The sequence below is a fragment of the Pygocentrus nattereri genome, chromosome 9 (genome assembly GCF_015220715.1).
Source record: "Pygocentrus nattereri isolate fPygNat1 chromosome 9, fPygNat1.pri, whole genome shotgun sequence".
Taxonomy (NCBI): Eukaryota; Metazoa; Chordata; class Actinopteri; order Characiformes; family Serrasalmidae; genus Pygocentrus; species Pygocentrus nattereri.
Genome location: NC_051219.1, coordinates 15,826,814 through 15,850,052, shown reverse-complemented (window position 1 = coordinate 15,850,052; position 23,239 = coordinate 15,826,814). Strand labels below are relative to the sequence as shown.

The 23,239-nt window shown below is 38.9% G+C and overlaps 1 protein-coding gene across 1 annotated transcript; it reads left to right on the top strand.

The window, feature by feature from the left end:
* The first annotated feature begins 5,507 nt into the window (after window positions 1-5,507).
* On the top strand, window positions 5,508-22,110 carry zgc:158263 (ceramide kinase family protein). Its single transcript, XM_017720901.2, has 13 exons — window positions 5,508-5,991; window positions 7,947-8,042; window positions 8,823-8,951; window positions 9,534-9,662; window positions 11,238-11,301; window positions 11,529-11,674; window positions 11,786-11,860; window positions 13,381-13,533; window positions 13,895-14,000; window positions 16,299-16,402; window positions 17,812-18,008; window positions 20,577-20,896; window positions 21,899-22,110. The coding sequence occupies exons 1-13, from the start codon at window positions 5,865-5,867 to the stop codon at window positions 22,011-22,013; spliced, it is 1,761 nt and encodes a 586-aa protein (XP_017576390.1). The 5' UTR covers window positions 5,508-5,864; the 3' UTR covers window positions 22,014-22,110.
* Window positions 22,111-23,239: the final 1,129 nt, after the last annotated feature.

The window sequence follows — 23,239 nt, the reverse complement described above, 5'->3', positions numbered from 1 at the left end:
TTAAGCTGTTTATGGTTCTTTGAGTGTTCTCTATAGAACCACCATTTTCACTTAAGAACCCCTGAAGAAGTGTACATAGCACCAGAAAGTGTTCTTCTATTGTTACAAGCCTGACGTTCTAACAACAGCAGAACCCTTTTAGCACTATTTAGGATCATTTTCAAAAAGGTTCTTTGTAAAACCCACTACTTTTTCCATTAATCTGAAGAAGCATTTCACCACACACTTAAAAAGATGGTTCTTCAAGGGTTCTTTAGTAAAGAAAATGGTTCTATATAGAACCATGAACACTCAAATAACCTTTTGCATGATTAAAGGGTTCCTTGCATCGTGAAAAGGTTCTCCAGATCGATGGAGAATGTGTTATACATGGTTCTGTATAGCACTTTTTTGTAAAGGGTTCTGTATAGCACCAAAAAGGGATCTACTATTGTTACAAGCTTGATAGCATAACAATAGAAGATCCCATTTCAAAAAGGTTCTATTATAGCACCATCTTCAGCATATGCTCCATCAATCCTTAGAACAATTTCCCAATGCAAAGAACCATTGAAGCATGAAATGGTTCTATATGGAACTAATTTGGAGACTAAAAAAGACGAGAAATTTGGACCTTATTCTAAACCAGAATACCACCCTATTTAGAGTATGATGAAGATGCAAGTTATTCTAAATATTATCATTGCCCGTACTAAAGAACCCTTAAAGAACCATCGTTTAAGAGTGTAGAGATTATTGCCACATGCTGGGATTGTGATAGGTTCTGCAGTATATCAAGATGCACTGCTGGTAAAGCACACAGTAAAGAAACACTTTTGGCCTCATTTGCATATTGTGGTTATAGGGAAGCCCTAGATGGCCATGCATTTGCATAGTTTTTCCTGTTTTTCTGTGACAATAACTTTTTCATGCCATTATCACAACATAACAAATGTTATCTCGACCAAATAATGTTCTTTATGTGGTGATAATGATATAAATAACCGGAGCTCTCAAAAAAAGAGCAGTTCTTTTGCCATATTGTTGATGAAGCTGAGCGATGCAACACTGCACAACATGACAAATAACATATTAAATGCTAGTTTTATATATAGTTTTATAGTTTTAAAATGTCCTGTAAGACCTGATGCAGCCTACACTGGACATTTGTAGGCAGCTGTTAAAAATGCACTACTAACCATGAGATGCCATGAGAATCATGAATTCACCAGTGTCTCTTATTTTCTGATGTCCTACAATACCTGAATCAACCCGAGTCTTTTAGGTAGACTGCTAAACTGCTAAAATAGTGAGAACCAGCTGAACAATAAATAAAAATGAATCAGTTACTTAAAGTGTCCCATGAGACTCGAAGGGCCATATTACCGAAATCCAAAAGCAAGAGTTTCCTAAATACCCTCTTATTACCCAATTGCCCATGATATCTCAATCCAGCCAGCAGAGAAAAACAACCCAGCATGCGTAGGCTGAATGACAGGCCTGCCCTTGTGTGGCTTTGCAAGCATAATGAACAAATCCAAGGACGGAGGATTTCAGCGTGGTTCATCTATTTCTCTAAGCCACTGTTTGTCCATTTTAAATGGTCTAACTGCCATTTTGCTACAGTGCACTTGTTAGTTCTTCATATTGCAAACTTGTTTATGAAACTGCAAGTAAAACTCACTTATATCATAGTTAATGCTACAATTTCTCATTGAAAACCATCGGGAACCTAAAGAATAGACTCAGTCATCAGGCTTCCACAAGTGGGGTTCTGGCCTGCTTTTTACCAGCCTGTTGTAATAGCGCCCCCTGATGGCACTTACATACACAACAGCCACTGGGCACATCAACAGCAAGACGTATTCAGTGACCTCCACACAAGCATGCAATGCAGGTAGGACTAAATACACACAATATAGAGAAAGGAAATTACACGTGAAATGCACGAAAGCTTTTAATGAACTTCAAAACAACACAACAACACACTGCAGCACAGCCTAGCACTCCATTGACTCCACAGTTATTTACACATAGCGGGTTAACCATGTCATAAACTGCTGTTCACTGAGAGGAGCCATTGCACTGAAGGCCATAGCTGATATTAGTCCACTGTCCAGCATATCTGAGCTTTTACAATATCAAAGCAGAGCGTCTGCACAGGATCTGTTTACAGGCCCTATCATATCCATAATTGGGACAGTGTACAAGGCCGCCTCGCAGGGAGCTCTAAGAGCAGCTGCTTTCAATTTAGTCCTCAGCTTCTCAGCTGGATCTTTTTGAGAGGCCCCGAAACAAGAAAGGGAAAGCCAGCAGAGAGGTAGGCTGGAGTGTTTGTCCAGTGCGGATGTGTGTGCTTTTCTTTTAGATACTGCATGTTGATTTTCGCTGCAGACATACTGCTGTAGATCCAAATAAAATGAGGCCTGTGGGTCAAACCCAACCCCCACGTTCAGTGCAATGAGAGATGAGACATTGAACATATTGGTGGGAGTGAGGATTAAATGGCCAATGCAAAGGTTATGTCACATTATATATTTAGTGTTTTCTTTTTTTCAGATGTCTTAAACTCAGCGAATAACTAGAAATCGTACACTAAAATTTGGAGGAAAAGGCCACGGTAAGCTGTGTTCTCTGTAGAGGATGTGTTTGTTTTTTTCCACTTAGAAAATCAACACAACATGTAATTTGACCTCAGGGTGTTCAAACTATTTACCTTCATTAGTTACATGTTGTTTTGTCTTTTTTGGCCCTCTGCCCAACTCAAAGCCAAGTCAAGTCAAAGTTTATTTATATAGCGCTTTTTACAACAGGCGTTGTCCCAAAGCAACTCCACAAAAAAATAATTACACTTTGGCCACCAGAGACAAAACATTTGTGCTGTTTAGAAAAGTCCTGATTAGAAGTTAGGTGTGTAAATGGCCAGGATTGATTTCATTTCAAGAATAAATAAAATAAACACAGTAATAACTGGCCATTATTATTATTTTATCATTTTTATTATTTAAAAAAACTATAATCATTATTATTATTACTTTTATTGTAATATTTTTTATTATTACTATTTTCATTGTTGCTGTTGTGTTATCCCAATTCACTTGTTACTTATTGGTATCACATTAGGGCAAGACAACAACAACAACAGCAACTTTAATAATTATTATAATAATAATAATGACAATAATAATAATAGTTCTGTATTTTTTACTTTTTCTGTTGTCATTGTTTTTGTTTTTGTTGTTGTTCTTCTTATTATTATTATTATACAATAATGTTTGTTATCCGTTGGTTATATAACGGTTTGTTCCCCCATTTGTTTGCTCAGTTTAAGCTAACTACTTTCAACCTAAATAAGTGGCCCTAAACTAATCTGATATGACCAAAGCAGAGGACCATGTCCAGGACAAATATTAATAATAATTGGCAGAGTACGTCACTAAAATAAATGAAATGACAGGTACTAAACCTTGCAGACGGTGGCAGTGCAATTTAGATTGGGGGAATGGTCAAAACTCCATAGTTAATCCACTGTGTGAGCACCCATACAAGTTTAAACCCATCAGATATGGTTTTCCTACTGCAGGTGTAGACACTCAGATGAGAGTGTTAGGTATATATATAATCTACTATGTAGTTTACTTCAAACTTCAAGCTACTTACTTTTCCCTGAACCCTACCAGTTCTAGGCTTATGTGATAATAGTGGCCTCTGGTGGAGAAACATGTTATTGCAGCCAGTCAGGGACAAAAAGGAAAAGAGCGTGGAATTCCAGTCTTGGGGAGTCTAAAATGATCAAATTCTAAATATATTTTACATATAAAGACTAACTCTGCGATGGACTGGCGACCTGTCCAGGGTGTATCCTGCCTTCTGCTTCTCACCAGCCAAGTAATCTCTAACACATACAATGATGTTGAGGTCTGGACACTGAGGTGGACAGTCCATTGTTCATAGAAACTTCCAGCAACTTCTTTGTTTGATTTGCAAATTTTAATTTTTTTCTCTCAGTGAGCTTCTTCACAGCTGCACATCCTGTCAGACCCACAGCGGCAGGATGGACAGAAACAACTCCAAAAGGTTTTTTGTCTCCTCCCAATCTAAAAGCTTTAAATGCAATTTCTCTGATGGTGACAGTGATCTTCCAGGTCTTGCACGGCCCCATTTTCTCGTATTCTCGTATTTCAATTTTATTTAAATAAAATTATCTTAGAAATTAATATAATATACTGTGGCATCCTACCACTGGCCACACTTCCGTAGGAGCACGGGAGACATGACCACACAAGGTGGCCATGCAAAGAGGCTCTTGGCAAGTGCCACACTCCTGACGCTACATTTGGTGTCAGAAGTGGGATGACACCCTGTTCTGGAGAGGAATGACGCTTCTATGGTGTGGCTCAGCAGTGGAATCTGGCTGGGTCATGGTGGTGAGGATGCCTGGACTGCAGCTGGTGGCAAGAACCTGCTGATGGAGCAGCCTGGTGGCAATGACCACGGCCCACCAGTGATGCTTCATGCAGGGGCCTGCTGTGTTGTTGTCCAGGCAACTGCCTCCTGTGGAGCAGAAATGCACAATGGGTGTTGGTTCTTGCTGACTGTTCAATAAAAGAGCATTTGCCTGCATGCTTAATATTTCCTTAGGTTCTTTTTTGTCTAGTTCTTCATTATTTTATCAGTCTTTTGATTAGTGACTGGAACCGCCCTTATAATGTATACTTACATTACTTATAATGTCCCAGTCATTAACAAGTGAAAGGCTACCTTCAAGCCACTGTGCATGGATGGATGACTAACCAGTAACCCCATTTTGCTGTTACATTAGGATTACAATCAGGCTCAGTGAAAGTGCTGCACATGTTTCATCACTTCTTGTTTTATTGGCTCTAAGCAATAAAGCACTCACAGGAGCTTAGGTGTTCCTACTGAAGTGAGGAAGGAACGCCTGCACAGGGCCACAGGACAAGCGCGAAAATCTGGTTCTGCAAAGTTTATTCAAGAGGAATGAAGTCAAGCCGTCAGCCTCTGGGAAGGACTTCTCAACACAACAAAACACACTGCAATCATGACGACTGCAACTGTCCTGTCATCTCGTTATTCCAGTCTCCAACAAGTCAAACTGCTGTATGTTGACAACACAAACCACGGCAGGAGACAGATCTACAGCCAGCCTGTTTGCTGGAAAAGAAGCGAACACATACAAATACCTACCTTCACACAACATCGAACCAGCACTATACATAATCATCACTTCAAGAGCGGAATTCCATACCTGTCCTCTTTAGGAATGAAAAAGGCAACAAAGCTGGTAAAACAATGTATTGAGCTTAGCATGATGAAGAAATAAACATCTAGTTAGTCTAATTCACTTTTTCAGGTCGTTAATTTGGCATATTCATATATGAACATGCAGAAACCTGAAACTGAAAATGCACCACAAGTTCATCCACACCTGCATTAAGGCACGCCCACTTTTATGCATATTCTACGGCGCCTTAACCAATAAGAGTGCAGTATGCTAATTCTGAAGAACAGGTGCGCGGCATAACAGGGAATCGTGGGAGTTTCTTTCTTTCTGCAGACGTTACTTTTCACGAATAGGGCACCAGGTCGGAGAAAGGAGGGAGTCCGTGTTCTCGCCACGCTTATCGCGTCCACCTTGTGGCGGTATTTTCAGCTCTGTGTGCTCCGTTTTTTCTCCGTTTCAGGCAACAATAGTGTCAGTATGTCAGAGACTTGGACGAACGCGCGTTATTAGTGTTAGCTAATTAAGCTACCTGCGCGCGAGCGCTGTGTGACCAAATGGCACACATGACGAGAGAAAGGAAACAAGCCTGAGGGAAGCGCCGAAGGGAAGTTGGCCTCCAGACCGGCAGGCAGGTCAGGCGATGGAGATTGAGTCAGTCCGGGTAGAGTCCAGTGTCTGGGTCGGTAAAAAGCGGTTCAGAGCGCTGCTCAGCGGATGGTACTTCAGCTGGACCGAACTGGACAAGAAGAACAGAGAAAAGAAAACGAGTAAGTGGCGAAAAACTGTGGGACGCCGTAAAACGCGTAACGTGGGGAAAAAAAGCTTAACGCGGCTAATTGTACTAACACAACAACCTGGGAGCGCCAAAGCTCTCACTTACTGCTGCTGACTGGATGAGCCAGGGACAGGGCGAGGGAGGACTGGCGTTCCTAGGTTGTTGTTGTTTTAGTTGGCTACGCTAAGCCACGTTAGGCTTTTTCCTTACAGTGGACTTGAATGGCAAGAAAAAAGGTTCATGTTAAAATGTTAATTTCTCACTGGACCGCAAGGTCGTTCTTTCAGCAGATAGATAGATAGATAGATAGATAGATAGATAGATAGATAGATAGATCTGTCACTTTATTAATCCTGGAGGGAAACTCTTCAAACATGTCAATTAAGTTTAGTTGCTACTTCCTTTTTAAGGCTTCGTTTCGTTATGTCACTTGGCTGACAGACTCTGTACTACTCTGAGGTTAAATCTGAGTTAAAAACCTCATTTGTGAGGTTTATCATTCTATTTTAGACCTAAAGAGTGCCAAAAAGAGAAGAGCGGAGCTGACACTTGACTGACAGAAGCTGGATGTGCCAAGAAATTTCGCTGCTGGTCTAGAAGTTACCCTTAAGTAGTTTTCTGAGCTGATACACTCGTTTTTTGTGAATTTTACTTTTACTTAAGTTAAAGTGAGTGACCGTACTTTTACTAAAAAAACAAAATAAAACATAGCTGTAGGCTGCTCGAACCTCCTCTGGCCTTATCTCAGCTAGCAAACCTGAGGATCCACTGAGCGTCCTCAAACTTAGTCTTGTCTTTGTAAGATATTTACTTCAGAGCCCCGAAGGTGACATGGTGATTTTTTTTAAAAGTAAGGTGTGGCCACAAGTTACTATATTGACGCCACACATTGCTATATTGAGGCCACAAGTTACAAGAAATGTATCTTGTACCCTCAATATTTTAATTTGTGGCCTCAGAATAGTAATTTGTGGACAGTATGGTAAATTAATGTTTCAGTATAGTAATTTTGGCCACAATATCGTAAATTGTGGCTTCTATATAGTAAATTAAGGTCTCAATATAGTAATTTGTGACAATGCCTTATTAAAAAATAATCACCATATCACCTTAAGCACTCTGTAATTTATAGTCCATACCAATATTTTACACGATACAAAATATCAGCTTTGCATATACGTATGAAGTAATTATTAATGCTTTTTAAAAAAGGGCGTCTGATGTACAGAAAAAGATACACATGTCAGGAAACAGTACTCAAATGGTCAGTGTTCTGTTACATGAATAAATGTAAATGTCTTCTTGTTTATAGCCTGTGTTTTTTGTGAATTGCAACTTTGTTGTTACATGTTCATTACATTGCTTGTGTACACCTTTACCATTGTACTTTTCCAAAGTGCTGGGGTCTGAATCAGTTTGCAACACTCAGATCTATCAGTATGAAAGGGCACATTAGGTGTAATTACTATAACTAAAATGGTAGTGTATATTGACTTGGGAGTATTTTATTTGCAAGCAGTAGCAGTACTACTTGAGTACTCTTTCTCCCATTGAGTATTGAGTATTGAAACAATTCAAGAGTAGGAAGGATTTCCTGGGGATGGAGCTGGACAGTCATTTTTTAAAGAAACACTTCAAAATAGCCCCAGCTGTGCTATAAATCTGTGACAAAGAGCCTAGCAGTGGCCAAAAACAGGTTAGATGGTTTAACAACAAATGCTAAGCCTTAAACCCAGATACATGCAAATAAAGACTGGATGTTCTCAAATGTTTGACTGCACAGTAAATCTAAGTAATTTTTCCTTTTAGTGTTTTCTTTAGAAAGTCTTGGTTTTTGGTTACGCTGACATAATGCATTGTGGTGATGGATTCCGGAGTTAATAAGCAACAAGTGTATCACTTAAGTCTATCAAGTGTCCCCGTGTCAAGTGTCTGTGTACGGTTTAGTTTCAGTGCCGATTGGTGAGGTGGTGGCAGTAGCGGAGGGCCGGGTAGAGATCCAGCCGCAAAAGAAAGCGGAGGACACCGACCGAGACTTCACGTGTAAGTTACCTCCGGTGATGCTGACAGTTCTGCTAAGCCACTGACTGCTTCTCAGTCCTGGTCATGAAGTAGCCTTGCCCAGCACAGTTTGGTGTTTTCCCCACTGATTGGGGAAAACTAATTGGCTAATTAAGAAGCCAGAAAAAAATCACTAAAATGTGATACCAATACTAATAACTAATAGTTCCTGATTTTCGCATTTTAAAAAGCTTTCACTGTTATTCATATATGAAATGCAGTGAGTGTTACACAAGTTAAAACTCTGAAGATGGCCATTGGATTACTTTTCCAGTGTCATAGCAAAATGAGAAATGATGGTGAATGTCACATTAGAAGTCTTGCTCACAAGCCTTATGCTCATGAATAATATTAATCAATTTAGTAGATCAGTTGGAACTCCATATAGTGCATCAAAATCTTGACTTGTTCATTATTCTTTTTAAAGTTTTGGGGTATTTTTTTTTCATGTAATTATTTTTCATGTTCAAGGTCCTAATATTTGTCATATTTGTGGGAATAAGCATGCCGCTTCTGCCTAAATGCTGAATCAAACCTCAAGTCTTTACTGTCTGGGCCTGTGAAAAAGAAATGTGGTCTTATGTTGTCAGTATCTTCCAAAATAGTGATAGAATATTAATTGTTAATATATCCATATATTTCAGTGAGTTTCAGAAAACATCTGTTGTAATCATTGGTTATAATCCGTGAATAATGTTCCATTAGACAATGCAATCTGCACATTTGTTAACTTTAATTCATGTCCTCTTGTCTCTGCCACAGTGTTCTATGTGAAGCGACGTAGCAGTGGTGGTAGGATATGGACTCTGGGCAGGACCCAGTTCTGCTGCCCTAGCCGTGACCTCAGGGACCAGTGGGTAGCTCAACTCAAAACTGCTCTTAAAACTCACTGTGAGTCGAGCCACTTAAAAAGTAGTTCATCCAAAGTCACTTGGACAAACTAATAACATTAAATTTACCATATTAGTACATATTTGATTTGACTGTGAAATATTGGCCTGTGTTATTTTTGACAAATGATTTATCATTTAAATTTCTTGATGTAGGAGTGGCAACTTTTTGTATATCAGGATAGTTTTCACTGTACACTATATGCATCACTAGATTATGTTTTTCTAAGGTTTGAAAAGTTGGAACAGGCGAAAACCATTAAAAATACGATCAACAACTTTGAATACAATGGTTTTATTCAGCTGTGCAGCACTAAATCCAGTTAAACAGGGCTAATTCACGCTTTCATTGTAATAAAACATGCATGATATACTCAGAAAAGCATTTGACATAATATGACAGATTTATCATGATAATAAATATTGTCATATTGCCCACCCCTAGCTTGTAATTAATAGAATAAATAATATGAATAGGCGCAGCCCTACTACTATGTCCATGTGTGTTTGTTTAATCTAATTTACATCTTTGAGTCTAAGACAGCTCTGTGCCTTGTGTCTCCATTTATCTGTCCTCTACTAGGCTCCTCTCGTCCTCACAGGTTGTTGGTGTTCATTAACCCCTATGGGGGAAAGAAGAGGGGCAAGGAGATCTATCTCTCCTTAGTGGCTCCTCTATTCGAGCTGGCTGGCATCAGCTCTCATGTTGTGGGTAAGCTACTGAGACACTGCATATACAACACTGCTCCGCTGTGCTCCGGTATCTCTGATGTTATCGAGTGTCCCCAAGCGTGGCTCTCAAGTGACAGGCTGTGGGTCTTTATTGAGAAAAGGAAAGATAGCCAGATAACAAGGGAAAGGGGGAGAAAGCCAAATCAATTATTAAGCTTACAGAGTGACAAGAGTAGATCATTACTGTCCTGGGAAAACCTCTTATCTCTGAAACAGTCATTGGATAAAGAAAGGATGGTTCTTAACTTTAATGCAGGTCAGTGTGTCAAAATTTTATTCCAAGTACATTTTGACCAGTTCTGTTTGTCCACTCATCATGAAATGTTCACACAGTGTATTGTATACCAGGGTTCGCAACCCCAATGTTAAGAAGAGCCTTTTTGTCTTTGCAACAAAAGTCAAACCACTTTGGAAGCCACAACATTTTATGTCCATTTACCATATTGGCTGTATGTGCTAATGTACTAGTATAGGCTAACAAATTTAATATAAACAAAAAGACTTACAGGCAGACTTACATTGATCTGCCTAAAGCTTTAGCTCAACTATAGCTGCTTTTCTCGCATCTCCGGCAGGATACATTTCCACAGAAGTGGAATAGTTTCTTAAATGTTAAATGTCTCTCAACCTTCAACTTTTTACAAGGCTGAAGTCAGTTTCCCATTTTCTTGCTTTTCATTAGAATTGTTCTGTTCCACCTTAAAAGGTGCTTGAGGTGCCAGAATTTAACTGCTGCACCATTTAAAGTGGAACAGGAAAATTCAAACAAGAAGTTGGAGAACAGAAGCTGACTTCAGCTTCATGACTTTTTAGAATTTGACAGTTTCTCGTTGCAGATTCAACATATCAGGAAACCAACTGATTTCTGCTGTGGAGCTGCAACAGGGCAGTAAAAGAGCTGCATGCTGTCCACTTTACAAAACAAGAGAAAGCCTATGTTGATTTAAAAACAATCTATACAAATTTTTATCAAATCACAGTGAATGTCTCACATTTTTTGGTTGTTGGTTTTCAGATACTAGATGGAGGCTTGAAAGCACATACCTTGTTTAATGTTGGTGACAGAATGAGGCCATGGCCTTTATCAAGAAAAGGAAAAAGAAAGAAAGCCAGATCAGTCATCAAACTTAAGGAGTGACAGTACAGAACCTATGCAAGAGCACAGGCTCTTCTTTACACTTAGTAAAGCACATGAGCCCCACTTCACAAACAAGGGAAGATTTTTACGACTTAAAAATGGAAGCAATCTGATTACAACTTGTGCCACAGAAAGCCACTGACGGTGCACATGATTTTAGGTTTTTAGATACCAGATGAAGGCTCAATTTTTTCAATGTTTATTTTTCTTATTTCATTTGAGAACAGGAGCTGCACTTTTCATTGTGTAAAAGTTTTTCACGATGAATCGACGAAAAGGAATTCTCTAAAACTGTTTTGAACAAACTCACTTTACATGAACTTAGTTTAAAAGTTAAAAACTTTTTTTTTTTTTACACCATCAGTGAAGTTTTTTGGACAGCGATGATTTGCAATAAAGTATTTTCTGTCCTTTTAGTGACTGAACGTGCCAATCAGGCGAGAGACCACATCCTGAAGAAAGACCTCACTGGCTTTGACGGGTAAGTGACGTAATATTGTCCCACATGTGTTCTCACCTGAAATCAGAGCTTTGTCAGTGCCCATTGTTCAAGCTAAAGCCTTTCGGAAGCAATTAACAGGTAACTCTGGGGTACTGTGTCTCGTTATGCAGTGATTAAACCCTCTTAACCAAACCTGTAGTTCAGCTTTACTGTAATCCCAAGGCTCCATGTGCTTTACTTTCTTTGTTTCTTTCTGCGCCTTTCAGAGTGATTTGTGTGGGAGGAGATGGAATGTTCAGCGAGCTGCTGCATGGCGTGATTGGCCGAACGCAGCAGGAGGCGGGCATTTCGGAACATGACCCCACTGTGATGCTGCAACCATGTGACCTGCACATCGGCATCATTCCAGCAGGTTTCTCATAGTTTGCTGGCTAGTAATTGTGGACAAATAAGGAATGTCCTGTGTGTTCCATGGATATTAAAGATTGAAGAGTAGCTGATCCATCTTTATTCTTTCCTACAGGCTCCACAGATTGTGTTTGTTTTGCTACAGTGGGTGTGAATGACCCCGTTACATCGGCATTGCACATTGTTATTGGTAACAGTTTTTTTGTTCAGATACTGAAATCTTACAAACCCAGATTCTGAGAATCTTTTCTGTATGAATAATACATATTTTTGAATTGATTTTTTAAATTTAATTTGGTCAACGTAGGATAAACCATACAGTATTTTTTCCATTTAAATTAATATATTTATACTGAAACCAGTAATATCTGATGGTGTGCTGTGGTCACTTCTATAAAACATTTTGGGTAAATTTTGGCCTTATACTTTCAATGTGATTGATTGATTTTATTTTTTTATTTTTTTGTCAATTACAGTACTGTCCAAAAGTCGAGACCATCCTTCATTTATTTCATTTTTAGCTAAATTTAAGTACATCAAGCTATATGTTTTAAGGAGATATTTCTGATAATGTATATATGGCAATCCATTTTCATAAGGAAGAGGAAAATGAAGAAAAAAACAGTTTTCGAGACCTGGACTTCAACATTTTATTAAAAGATATAAAGAAAATGATACTTCTGACAATGAGACAAAGGTACAGGACCTGGTAGACCACCAAAACTGTCACCATCAGATAAGCAGCACTTAAAGCTTTCATCTTTGAGAAAGAGGAGAAAATCAAGCTCCAAAAAGTGTACAGGAGATGTCCATTCTTCCACTGTGAGAAGACAACTTTAACAATCAACGCTCTGTCTGAAAAGATGTGCATCTGTAAAGATGCCCTGACTTAGAAAAAGGAAATGGACAAAAAAGAAGAACATTTGCAAATCAAACAAAGAAGCTACTGGTGTTCTCAGAACAATGAGTCCAGACTTTGACATCACTGAATGTGTTTGGGATTATTTGGATTGTGAGTAGCAGAAAATACAATTTAAAGATGGAAAACAAGTCTCCCATAAAGAATATAAGCTATTATAAAGGTAAAGGTAGAGCATAGTAAATATTACAAAAACATTATCATGTTTAGTTGTTGAGGCGTCTGTGTAGTTTCCTGTAAAGTGTTTGTTTTCTTCTTTTGTTTTTTTAAATTAAATAAATGAAGAGTGGTCTCATAGTACTGTAAAGTTTTTGACTGTGGCAAAGTTAAATTTTTTAGCTTCAAATTCATCCATTAAGCATTTAACTCAAGATGTTTTATGCAAGGGGCCGCCGCTCTTCAGAACCTAGGTTATGCCGAGACTCAAATCGATATTTTGGTCAAAAATGTACATAATTCTCTTTTGTTAGCGTATAATTTTTCATTGTTACTTGTTTAGATTATCCTCGAAGGTACAGTGTACAACTAAAGAAGCAAGCTTTAGATATTATCTTGGCTAATCAACTAGATTTGGATTATGGGGAAAACTATAAATTTGTTTTTTTTGCCAGTTTGATCACTTTGATCTAAAAACAAACAATTTTATAGTAGTATGTAATAAAATGATACTGACTGATTTAAAGTTTAGACTTATTTTTTCTTCTAAGGACTCACACATACAGTCTACCTAGCTTATGAACTTGTAGGTAAGATGGTTTTCAATCTCTTTCTCTGCCTTTCTGTATCTCTAGGAGACTCTCAGCCTCTGGATGTGTGCTCTGTCCATCATCAGTCCACCCTGGTGCGTTATTCTGTTTCATTGGTGGGTTATGGCTTCTATGGTGACGTGCTGGCTGAAAGTGAGAGGCACCGCTGGATGGGACCTCTCAGATACGACTACTCAGGTAAAACATCATAAATAAACCTCCAAGGCTTCCTTAGCAGCTCTCTGCATTAAAGTATTTCTAAATTAAACCACTTTTCTGTGCACCTCCTACAGATCATAAGTAGATTCTCTTTTACATATACATTTACATTTAAATATTTTGGTGCTTATACTTCTGCAGGTGGTTTTCCTTGTATGGATGGTCTCATCACTGTTGAAAATTCACTGTCAAATTCTTCTTAGTCCAGGCTTAGGCTTTAACTGGGTTTCTTTGTCTTTGTATCCACATGTTAATTAATACATAATAAAATGAGGTATGAGGTAAAGCTTTACTCAGCCCTCTGTCTAACTCTCTCTTCCTCTGTATTCTGTCTCTGTAGGTTGTTTAGTGTACCTGTGCAACAGGAGCTATAGGGGAATAGTGCAGTATCTACCTGCGGATCCCCAGATCAGCAGCCCAAGAGACAGCACTCGCTGCCTCTCAGGGTAAAGCCAGGTTCTTTGAAAACAACTTAACCATACACAACTATTTGCAAATCTCCCTTCTGTGTGCAAATGTATATATATTTCACACTAGGGATACTAGAGTATTACACTAGGGTGGTCATTATACCAGAATTACCAGTGCTTGATACTGAAGCGATACTATGGCCAAAGGCAAACACTTTTCAAGCTCTTCTACTGCTTGCTTTAGATATGCTAATGGATTCATATCTTAGTGTGCATGATTTGATTCGCCTACAGGCACAAAAGAATGTCCACACAGTGTTGGCCTATTTAAAGCTGCACTATTTTGCTAGTCAAGGGTCAAGAGAAACACAAACACACTAAAATATGGTGTCTGTGCTTTGAAACAATAATTTAAATGCCAGAGGTGTTGGATCAGATTTCATGAGAATTGTTTTGCACCGCATCATACCTCTCTACACATTAACGTCACATGCGCAGGTTCAGAAAGTAAGTCTGGCTTGATGTTTAGGTCTCAAATGCAAAATCAACAATGTATTGATTCAGAAATGATGACAATAGTGGATTATTCACTTACATTCTCAGAAGACACGTCCTTCACCTAGTTTTCTTCGAATACTCTTTCAACATGCTCACAAACAACAGATTCATCTGTTTGGGGAAGGGGACCAAAACACAGGCCTCATTACTGAATGTTTTATCCACATATCATGTACAATTACACACCAGAGAAGCTAAATCCCCAAAACTTACATAGTGGAGTTTTAAATAAAAAATGTGTTGAAAGCTGGTGTAGTATTGAAAAAGAAAGTTTGATATATAATCTGACATTGTTATAAGAATACAGTATGTATGCAATACAGCTTGCCTCAAGATTTAAATGCATTTATTGGTTCTAGAGTATCTAGTGATAATACTTCTAATAAATAAATGTAAAATAAGTTCTGATAAAACAGATGAAACATCATATAAGGATCACAACTTGTAGCACCCTACAGCATATTTACAAATGCTTAAAATGTTAACTGACTACTTGATGAAACCAAGTTGGTATCAGCCGTGTTGGAATTAGGATTATGTGTTGGTGTGAAGTTAAGTTCAGGCTGTGTTAAGGAAAAGTTAAGGTGAATTGAATATGTATTTAGCTGAATGTGAGTGAAAGACAAGGTGAGCATCTACGGTGGACCAGCATCTAAAGTGTGCTAGAAAACCCTATTAGGTTAAGATACACTAGAGATGTAAGGACCACAGGAGAGGGCCCTTGGCCTTCCTGTTTTACCTCTGTGGTGTGACCTTAGAGAAGGGAAAGTTCTTGGTGTACCACTAATGGAACTCCTCAAAGCTTTCTGCAAACAAGCTGTTACTACTTGAGGGGAGCCGTGTGCCCTTGACTGCTCGGTACTCGAGTAATATGATCTCCAAGGAAAGAAGAGCAGCCTGTGAAGGAACAGTAGTTACTATGACTGCACAAAACCAAACCTGAATGGCTGAACATTGATATGCAGAGATACGAGATGAACTGTGAAATTAAAGAACATATCAGTCAGAATGTGGTGAAATTTGTCAATGAAAAATGTTGAATTAGTTTATTTAATTTCATCACATCAGGGCATTGAGTGCTGAATCATCTTCTAAAGCAGTGGTTCCCAAACGTGGTCCTGGAGGACCCATTGCCCTGCACATTTTTGTGTTTGTCCTGCTCTCAACATCTGATCCACCTAATCCGTTAATTAAGAAGCCCTTCCTGAGTTGAAGTGGCAGGAAAACACAAAAATGTGCAGGCCAAGGGGTCCTCCAGGACCATGGTTGGGAACCACTGTTCTAAAGAATCTTAATGAGTTCTGTTATGAGGCGAGAGATTTCCACCCCCTATGCTTTCTGAAAACAATGATGTTGCTAAGGAACAGTCTGCTATATTCTGTTGCAGTCATATTTTTTTGAATTCATTCCTTACAATCTGTCTTTTTTTAATTTTTCTACTTAAAAACATAATTAGAATGAATTAGAAAACAGTACAAATATGCCCCTCTCCTCTGGGGAGGTGAATGTAGTGTACCTTCAAAACATTTATGGCAAACTTTTGGACCTCGTTGTATCTTTTGAGGGAACATTTACATTGTGCTTTGGGGGACTTTACCAATTTTTTGGACTTTACCAAATTTACCAAGACGTGTATGAACTTTTTTTTAACCTTTTATTTTATTGGCTAGGCCTTCACTGTGCTCTTGCTCAGGAGAAGAAAGTCTTGTTACCAGTAACTTTATATTATGTATGCAATCCTAATCAGCTCTCATGTGTCACTGTGTGCGCGTGTAGGTGCCGTGTGTGCTCAGAGAGCACAGAGAGACTATTTCCTCACTCAGACAGCTGCAGCTCCCTCTACAGCAGGCAGCTCAGTCAGTACAGCATTGAATCAGAAGGTAAGACACACCAGCTTCTCAATCTTATAACAATAAACAGCCATCTGCATTCAAAAAGTGTGTTTCAGGGGTTCCCAAGTGGTGTAGTCATGCTCAGAGTTTGATCTGTGGCCATTCCACAGCCATCCGTGGTGAAGAGTCCAGGAGTGCATAACTGACCTCCCTTTACCTCAACATTCGGTGTGATGCTAACCAGCAAGTGCGTCATTAGTGGACATAATAGAATTGACAGAGTTAACAGAGTTAACTTTCTCCTCCAAGCAGGTTGGGCCATCTAATGATGCTGGCAGCTGTTTGAAACAATGCAGGATTTACATAAGCTTGCCAAAACTGTGTAAACCACTCCAAAAAAGCTTGTCAGGGTAGGAAGATTGATCTCACTTCCTATCCATATGTTCAACTAAGTTAGGTTTCTGACTAAGTTTCAACTTCAAAAAACCTAAGAAATGCAGCTGTTGTTAACTTGTTTTATGACAGCAGTTAACAACTTTCTGAAACTATGACAAATTTTCATACATGTTGTAAGTGATCTGGGGATCTTGCCCTTCCAGCTATATGTTAGTCAATGGTATTAAAAAGAATCAGAAATATAATCATTACAGGAGTTATTTTAAAATGTGCCACTGTTTGGGTATTATCTTATATGTTCAAGGCTGTTTGGCTCAAGGAGGAAGATATCAAGGAGTCAGGCACACACACACACACACACATTTTCGCAATCTTACAATGCGCATACGAAAGCATTACATTTATTCTTGATATGTATGTAGTATGACTGCTTTCCTTTGCAAAAAAGTTGTATTTTTATGTGACTGATCCCCTGCAGTTGGAAAAACAAAAAAGGAGATCTGAAAAGAAACAGCAAAGGGCTACCTCCTCCAGAAGGTTGATGCTCAGTGGTTTTACAATTTACAATCTGTAATCCTGAATTAAACTTGCATAAATTGCTATGCCATTATATTCCACTAAAAGAGATCTATCATTGCAAGAGAGAAAACCCAGGCTTACACTGAACTAAGTTTATTTAGCTCACTAAGCAAGAAATCCTGAAAGGTTCATGTACATTTAGTCTTTAACTGAACATGAATCGCTACATGGAAAGAAGGGTAATGATTTCATTGCATGCAGACATATGGCTCAGATTCAGTGAGATTAATTATGCATAGTGCATAACACCATCACCCTGCACACAGTGGACTGAAGGTTTGATTTCTCGTCCAGGAACATCCTCTAATGTTCTTCAGCTGCCATTTTAAGTCTGTATGTGAGAGTCTGTTAAATGTAATGTATAAGGAAAGCATAATTGAAATCAAGTTTTTTGAGGTTTTAAAGGTGAAATAGTCACATGCTATTCATTGCTTATTCACTAGCTGACGGCTCTATATGTTTTTTTTTTTCCCCATCCTCAGGGGAGTGGATAAGTGTGGAGGGCAGGTTCAGGTGCGTGTCCCTCACCTGCATATCCAGTTCGTGCCCACGGAGCCCTAAGGGACTCTCCCCCTCTGCACACCTGGCTGATGGAACAGGTGACCTCATCCTGGTGCGGGACACCAACCCCCTGGGTTTCCTCACATACCTGCACCGACATACCACTACCCAGGATCAGGTGAGGCCACCAGAGTGTTTATTGTATAGTCTGTAAGGCAGACTTTGGAAAACAACTAAACAACAACTAAAGTTGGTAACTCATTGAATATGGGCATTTTTATTTTTAGCTCAATAAGCTCCACTCTGATATTCTGACACTGACACTCAAGATCAACCAGGTCAATGAAAACAGCTGAGTTACAATGGAAAATGCAAACAACAAAGTGCAAGAAAAATAATGTAACTTCTATTAAACAACATGAAGTGTTTCAGGGTGGATTTTCCTGTAACTGATTTCTAGTAAGCCAGAGGATTAAGGGGCCCATATCTTACATTTTTCATGTGTTTTACAACACTTGTGTAGTTTAATGTACAACCCCAATTCCAATGAAGTTGGGATGTTGTGTAAAACATAAATAAAAACAGAATATGATGATTTGCAAATCCTTTTCAACCTATATTCAACTGAATACACTAAAAAGACATTTAATGTTCAAACAGATAAACTTTATTGTTTTTTGCAAATATTCACTCATTTTGAATTTGATGCCTGCAACACATTCCAAAGAAGTTGGGACAGGGGCATGTTTACCACTGTGTTACATCACCTTTCCTTTTAACAACACTCAGTATGCGTTTGGGAACTGAGGACACTAATTGTTGAAGCTTTGTAGGTGGATTCTTTCCCATTCTTGCTTGATGTACAACTTCAGTTGCTCAACAGTCCGGGGTCTCCGATCTCATTTTGCGCTTCATAATGCGCCACACATTTTCAATGGGAGACAGGTCTGGACTGCAGGCAGGCCAGTCTAGTACCCGCACTCTTTTAGTACGAAGCCACGCTGTTGTAACACCTGCAGTATGTGGCTTGGCATTGTCTTGCTGGAATAAGCAGGACGTCCCTGAAAAAGACGTTGCTTGGCAGCATATGTTGCTCCAAAACCTGCATGTACCTTTCAGCATTAATGGTGCCTTCACAGATGTTCAAGTTACCCAGGCCATGGGCACTAACACACCCCCACACCATCAGAGATGCTGGCTTTTGAACTTTGCGCTGATAACAACCCGGACAGTCCTTTTCCTCTTTGGCCCGGAGGACACAATGATCATGATTTCCAAAAACGATCTGAAATGTGGACTCGTCAGACCACAGGACACTTTTCCACTTTGCGTCAGTCCATCTCAGGTGACCTCGGGCCCAGAGAAGCCGGCGGCGTTTCTGGGTGTTGTTGATATGTGGCTTTCGCTTTGCATGGTAGAGTTTTAACTTGCACTTGTAGATGGAGCGACGAACTGTGTCCACTGACAGTGGTTTTCTGAAGTGTTCCTGAGCCCATGTGGTAATATCCATTACAGAATGACGTCGGTTTTTAATGCAGTGCTGCCTGAGGGATCGAAGGTCACGGGCATTCAATATTGGTTTTCTGCCTTGCCGCTTGCTTGCAGAGATTTCTTCAGATTCTTTGAATCTTTTGATGATATTATGGACTGTAGATGATGAAATCCCTAAATTCCTTGCAATTGCACATTGAGAAACGTTGTTCTTAAACTGTTGGACTATTTGCTCACGCAGTTGTTCACAAAGTGGTGAACCTCGCTCCATCCTTGCTTGTGAACGACTGAGCCTTTCAGGGATGCTCCCTTTATATCCAGTCATGACACTCACCTGTTTCCAATTAACCTGTTCACCTGTGGAATGTTCCAAACAGGTGTTTTTTGAGCATTCCTCAACTTTCCCAGTCTTTTGTTGCCCCTGTCCCAACTTCTTTGGAACGTGTTGCAGGCATCAAATTCATAATGAGTGAATATTTGCAAAAAACAATAAAGTTTATCCGTTTGAACATTAAATATCTTGTCTTTGTAGTGTATTCAATTGAATATAGGTTGAAAAGGATTTGCAAATCATTGTATTGTTTTTATTTATGTTTCATTGGAATTGGGGTTGTAATGTAAAATTTATATGAACATTTCCAAACCTCTCTTTAGAGTGACTGGTGTGTGTTGAGACTTTGTTTAGTTACTTCATCAAATGCCTTTTGAAACAGCAAAGTAAATCTGGTTTTCCACAATATAGGTCTTTTATTGTTTATAGCCTTTTTGTAGTAAAACTGTCCACGTGGTTTATTTTCATGTATGAGCCATTTCCCTGCACCTCTCTCCCTACATGAAATGTACAGTCAGTGGATTTGACACATCGCCATTCATATGAATGATGCGGAACCCACACAGTCTCACTAGTTGGACAGTCATTTCCAGCATCTGTCCCACTCTCCAGTTACAATCTGGCCAGCTCATTAGTGGAACAATGGTACAAGGCAACACAGTGAAAATATATGTAGTGGCTAAAGAAAAGCCACTAAATATAAAAAGAACAACAATGAAAGAAAACATGCATCTGTACAGTTAAATAATTCAAGTGCTAACTTTCATAATAATTTACAATAGATTATAGGTTATGCTTAAGTGAAATCGTTTACTGATGTAGTAAAATCAGCAAATAGCACACAAAAATAAGTAAAAAAAAAAAACTAAATTCTTGAAAGATTGTCTTTGTATTTGTCTGTTTTATGTTCTTTTTTCTATATAGTTTGACCTGCCATTTGTTGAGGTGCACCGTGTCAAAGCAGTGCGCTTCTCTCTTCCTCCTGACGGCGACTATGATGATGAGGAAAGAGAACAAAGCATTTCAGAAGTACTGGAAGATCCAGAGAAGCTGTGTGAAAGTGATATTGAATTTTCTAAGGACGGCTCACAGCAGTACCTTGCAGAAAGACAGAAAGAGCAAGAGATGAAAGATGAAAGGAAGAAGAGAGAATTTTTCTGTGGGCCCTGCTGCAGTAAACCTCCTGCAGTGTCAGTGTGGAACTGCGATGGAGAGATTCTGCCATACACTGAGATTTCATGCAGGTAAGTTTTAATAGTTTCTACTGAAAGCAAGCAAGAGCAACTTCTTAATATTTCTGCAGCTGAACTGTATTGTTAAGCTCACAAATGTGTGTGTGTGTATGTATAATATATATATTATCCACTATATATAGTGGATAATATCATGCAGATACAAGCAGCTTCGGTCACATCAACCATCATAATAGGTGAATAAAATGTGATCTCTGTGATTTTGACCATGGCATGATTGTTGGAGTCAGGTTCAAGTATTTCTAGAAGTGCCAAAAGTGTGTTGATTTAACACACAAGTCACTTCAGTTTAATCAGAATGGTGCAATAAATAAAGGACATCCAGTGAGTGTCAGTTCTGAGGATGGAAACACCTTATTGATGACAGTTGGGCTGAGCTAACAGAAAGGCTACAGTAACTCAGATAGTCACCCTGTACAACTGTGATGAGCAGAAAAACGTCTCGCAATGCAAAACATTTTGAACCTTGAGGCAGATGGGCTCCAACAGCAGAAGACCACATCAAGTTCCACTGTCAGTCAAAAACAGAAAGCTGAGGCTGCAGTGGGCAGAGACCAGAGATCACCAAAACTGGTCAGTGGTAAACTGGAAAAAACATGGCTTAGTCTGCTGAATTTCAATTTCTGCTGAGGCACACAGATGGTAGAGTCAGAACTTGGCATGAACAGCATGAATCCATGGACCCAACCTGTGTTGTGTCAATAGTCCACGTTGGTGGAGGTGGTGTAATGATGTGGGAAAAAAAATTTTTGGCACATTTTGGGCTTATTAATACCAATCATCACTTGAATGCCACAGCCTGTTTGAGTATTGTTGCTTGACCATATGCAAACATGGTATTTACAAATGCACACAACTGACTGAACCAGATCTTGATTAATTTTGTTCAAGTAAAATTTCTCACTGACTTGTTACCCATTCATTTTTAGTTTGGATAATCTCATTTGAATCCCAACTCATGACATCTGCCATGGCTGCTCTTTTTGTGTTCAGGATTCGTGGTCAGCTGGTGCGTCTATTTGCCAGAGGTATCGAGGATGACAGAGATGCCCAGAAATGCCATGAAGGAAGCAGGAATTGCAAAGGGAGATGTGTTCTACACACCTAATGAACTTAACAACCATAAATAATGTTGTAATAACCAATGGAATTCCTTATTTAACTTACAAAATATAAAACAGTAATAAACAAACTGGTCTAAATTCTCATAGTTGATCATTTTCACCATAGTTTCAAAAAAAAAAAAGAAAAAGAAAAAAGACTTTAATTTTTCAACCTGATCTCTATCCATGACACCTTTAGCACAGTCAGTTACAAAACAACACTGACTCAAAATACATTTATACAATACTGTGCAAAAGTCAGAGGCCACCCTTCATTTAATTCATTTCCAGTCAACAGCCATTCAGTGCAAGTTATTTATTTTTCAGGCGATATTTCTGAGATTAGATATAAAAATAAAACACTTGCACATGTCAAAGGAAAATAAGCAGGGAAGAAAAAGAGTTTCAAAACTGGAATCTTCTTCTTCTTTCGGCTGCTCCCTTTAGGGGTCACCACAGCGGATCATCTGCCTCCATCTTGCCCATCCATTGCCTCCTCTACTTTCACACCAACCATCTCCATGTCCACCTTCACTACATCCATAAACCTTCTCTGAGGTCTACCTCTTCTCCTTCTACCCGGCAGCTCCATCTCCAACATACTTTGCCCAATATATCCACTATTCCTCCTCAACACATGTCCAAACCATTCAAAACTGGAATAAAAAACAAAAAGAGCAAATGGTACTCCTTACAATCATCCAAGAGCTTCCAGACCACCAAAACTGTCCCCATCAGACAAAAAGTACTTAAAGCCTTCGTCTTTAAGAATGGAGCTTGATTTCCTCTAACTTCAGATTTAAAAAAAAAAATTAGGATTACTTGAAGGGTGAGAAGCAGCAAACTTCTAAGACTGAACTTTTAAGGTGTGGGAAAAATATTTCTGCAGATTTCAGCAAAAAACTGAAAGTAAGTCTCTTGAAAAGAACGGAAGCTGTAATAAAGGCAAAGGGTGGACACACTATATACAAAACTTTATATTTAGCTGTTTATTTACCATCATTGTAATTTTCTGTTAAATGGTTTCTGATCATTTCTAGATGCAGGAAAATGAATACCATATATTACATGTCCACTATGATTGTTTGTATGGAAATAAAGAAATAGTGTGACCTCTGACTTTTACACCACACAATTATATAACACGTTTATGTGCTTCTAATGAAGTTTCTCTGTTCTTCCAAGTACAGGGAAATTATTGTCCATGCTAATTAAGTGCATGATACATATG

Coding starts and splice junctions, on each gene's coding strand:
- zgc:158263 (XM_017720901.2), top strand. CDS start 5,865: ATGGAGATTGAGTCAGTCCGGGTAGAGTCCAGTGTCTGGGTCGGTAAA. Junction 11,861..13,380: donor GGCATTGCACATTGTTATTG/GTAACAGTTTTT, acceptor CTGTATCTCTAG/GAGACTCTCAGCCTCTGGAT. Junction 13,534..13,894: donor TCTCAGATACGACTACTCAG/GTAAAACATCAT, acceptor CTGTCTCTGTAG/GTTGTTTAGTGTACCTGTGC.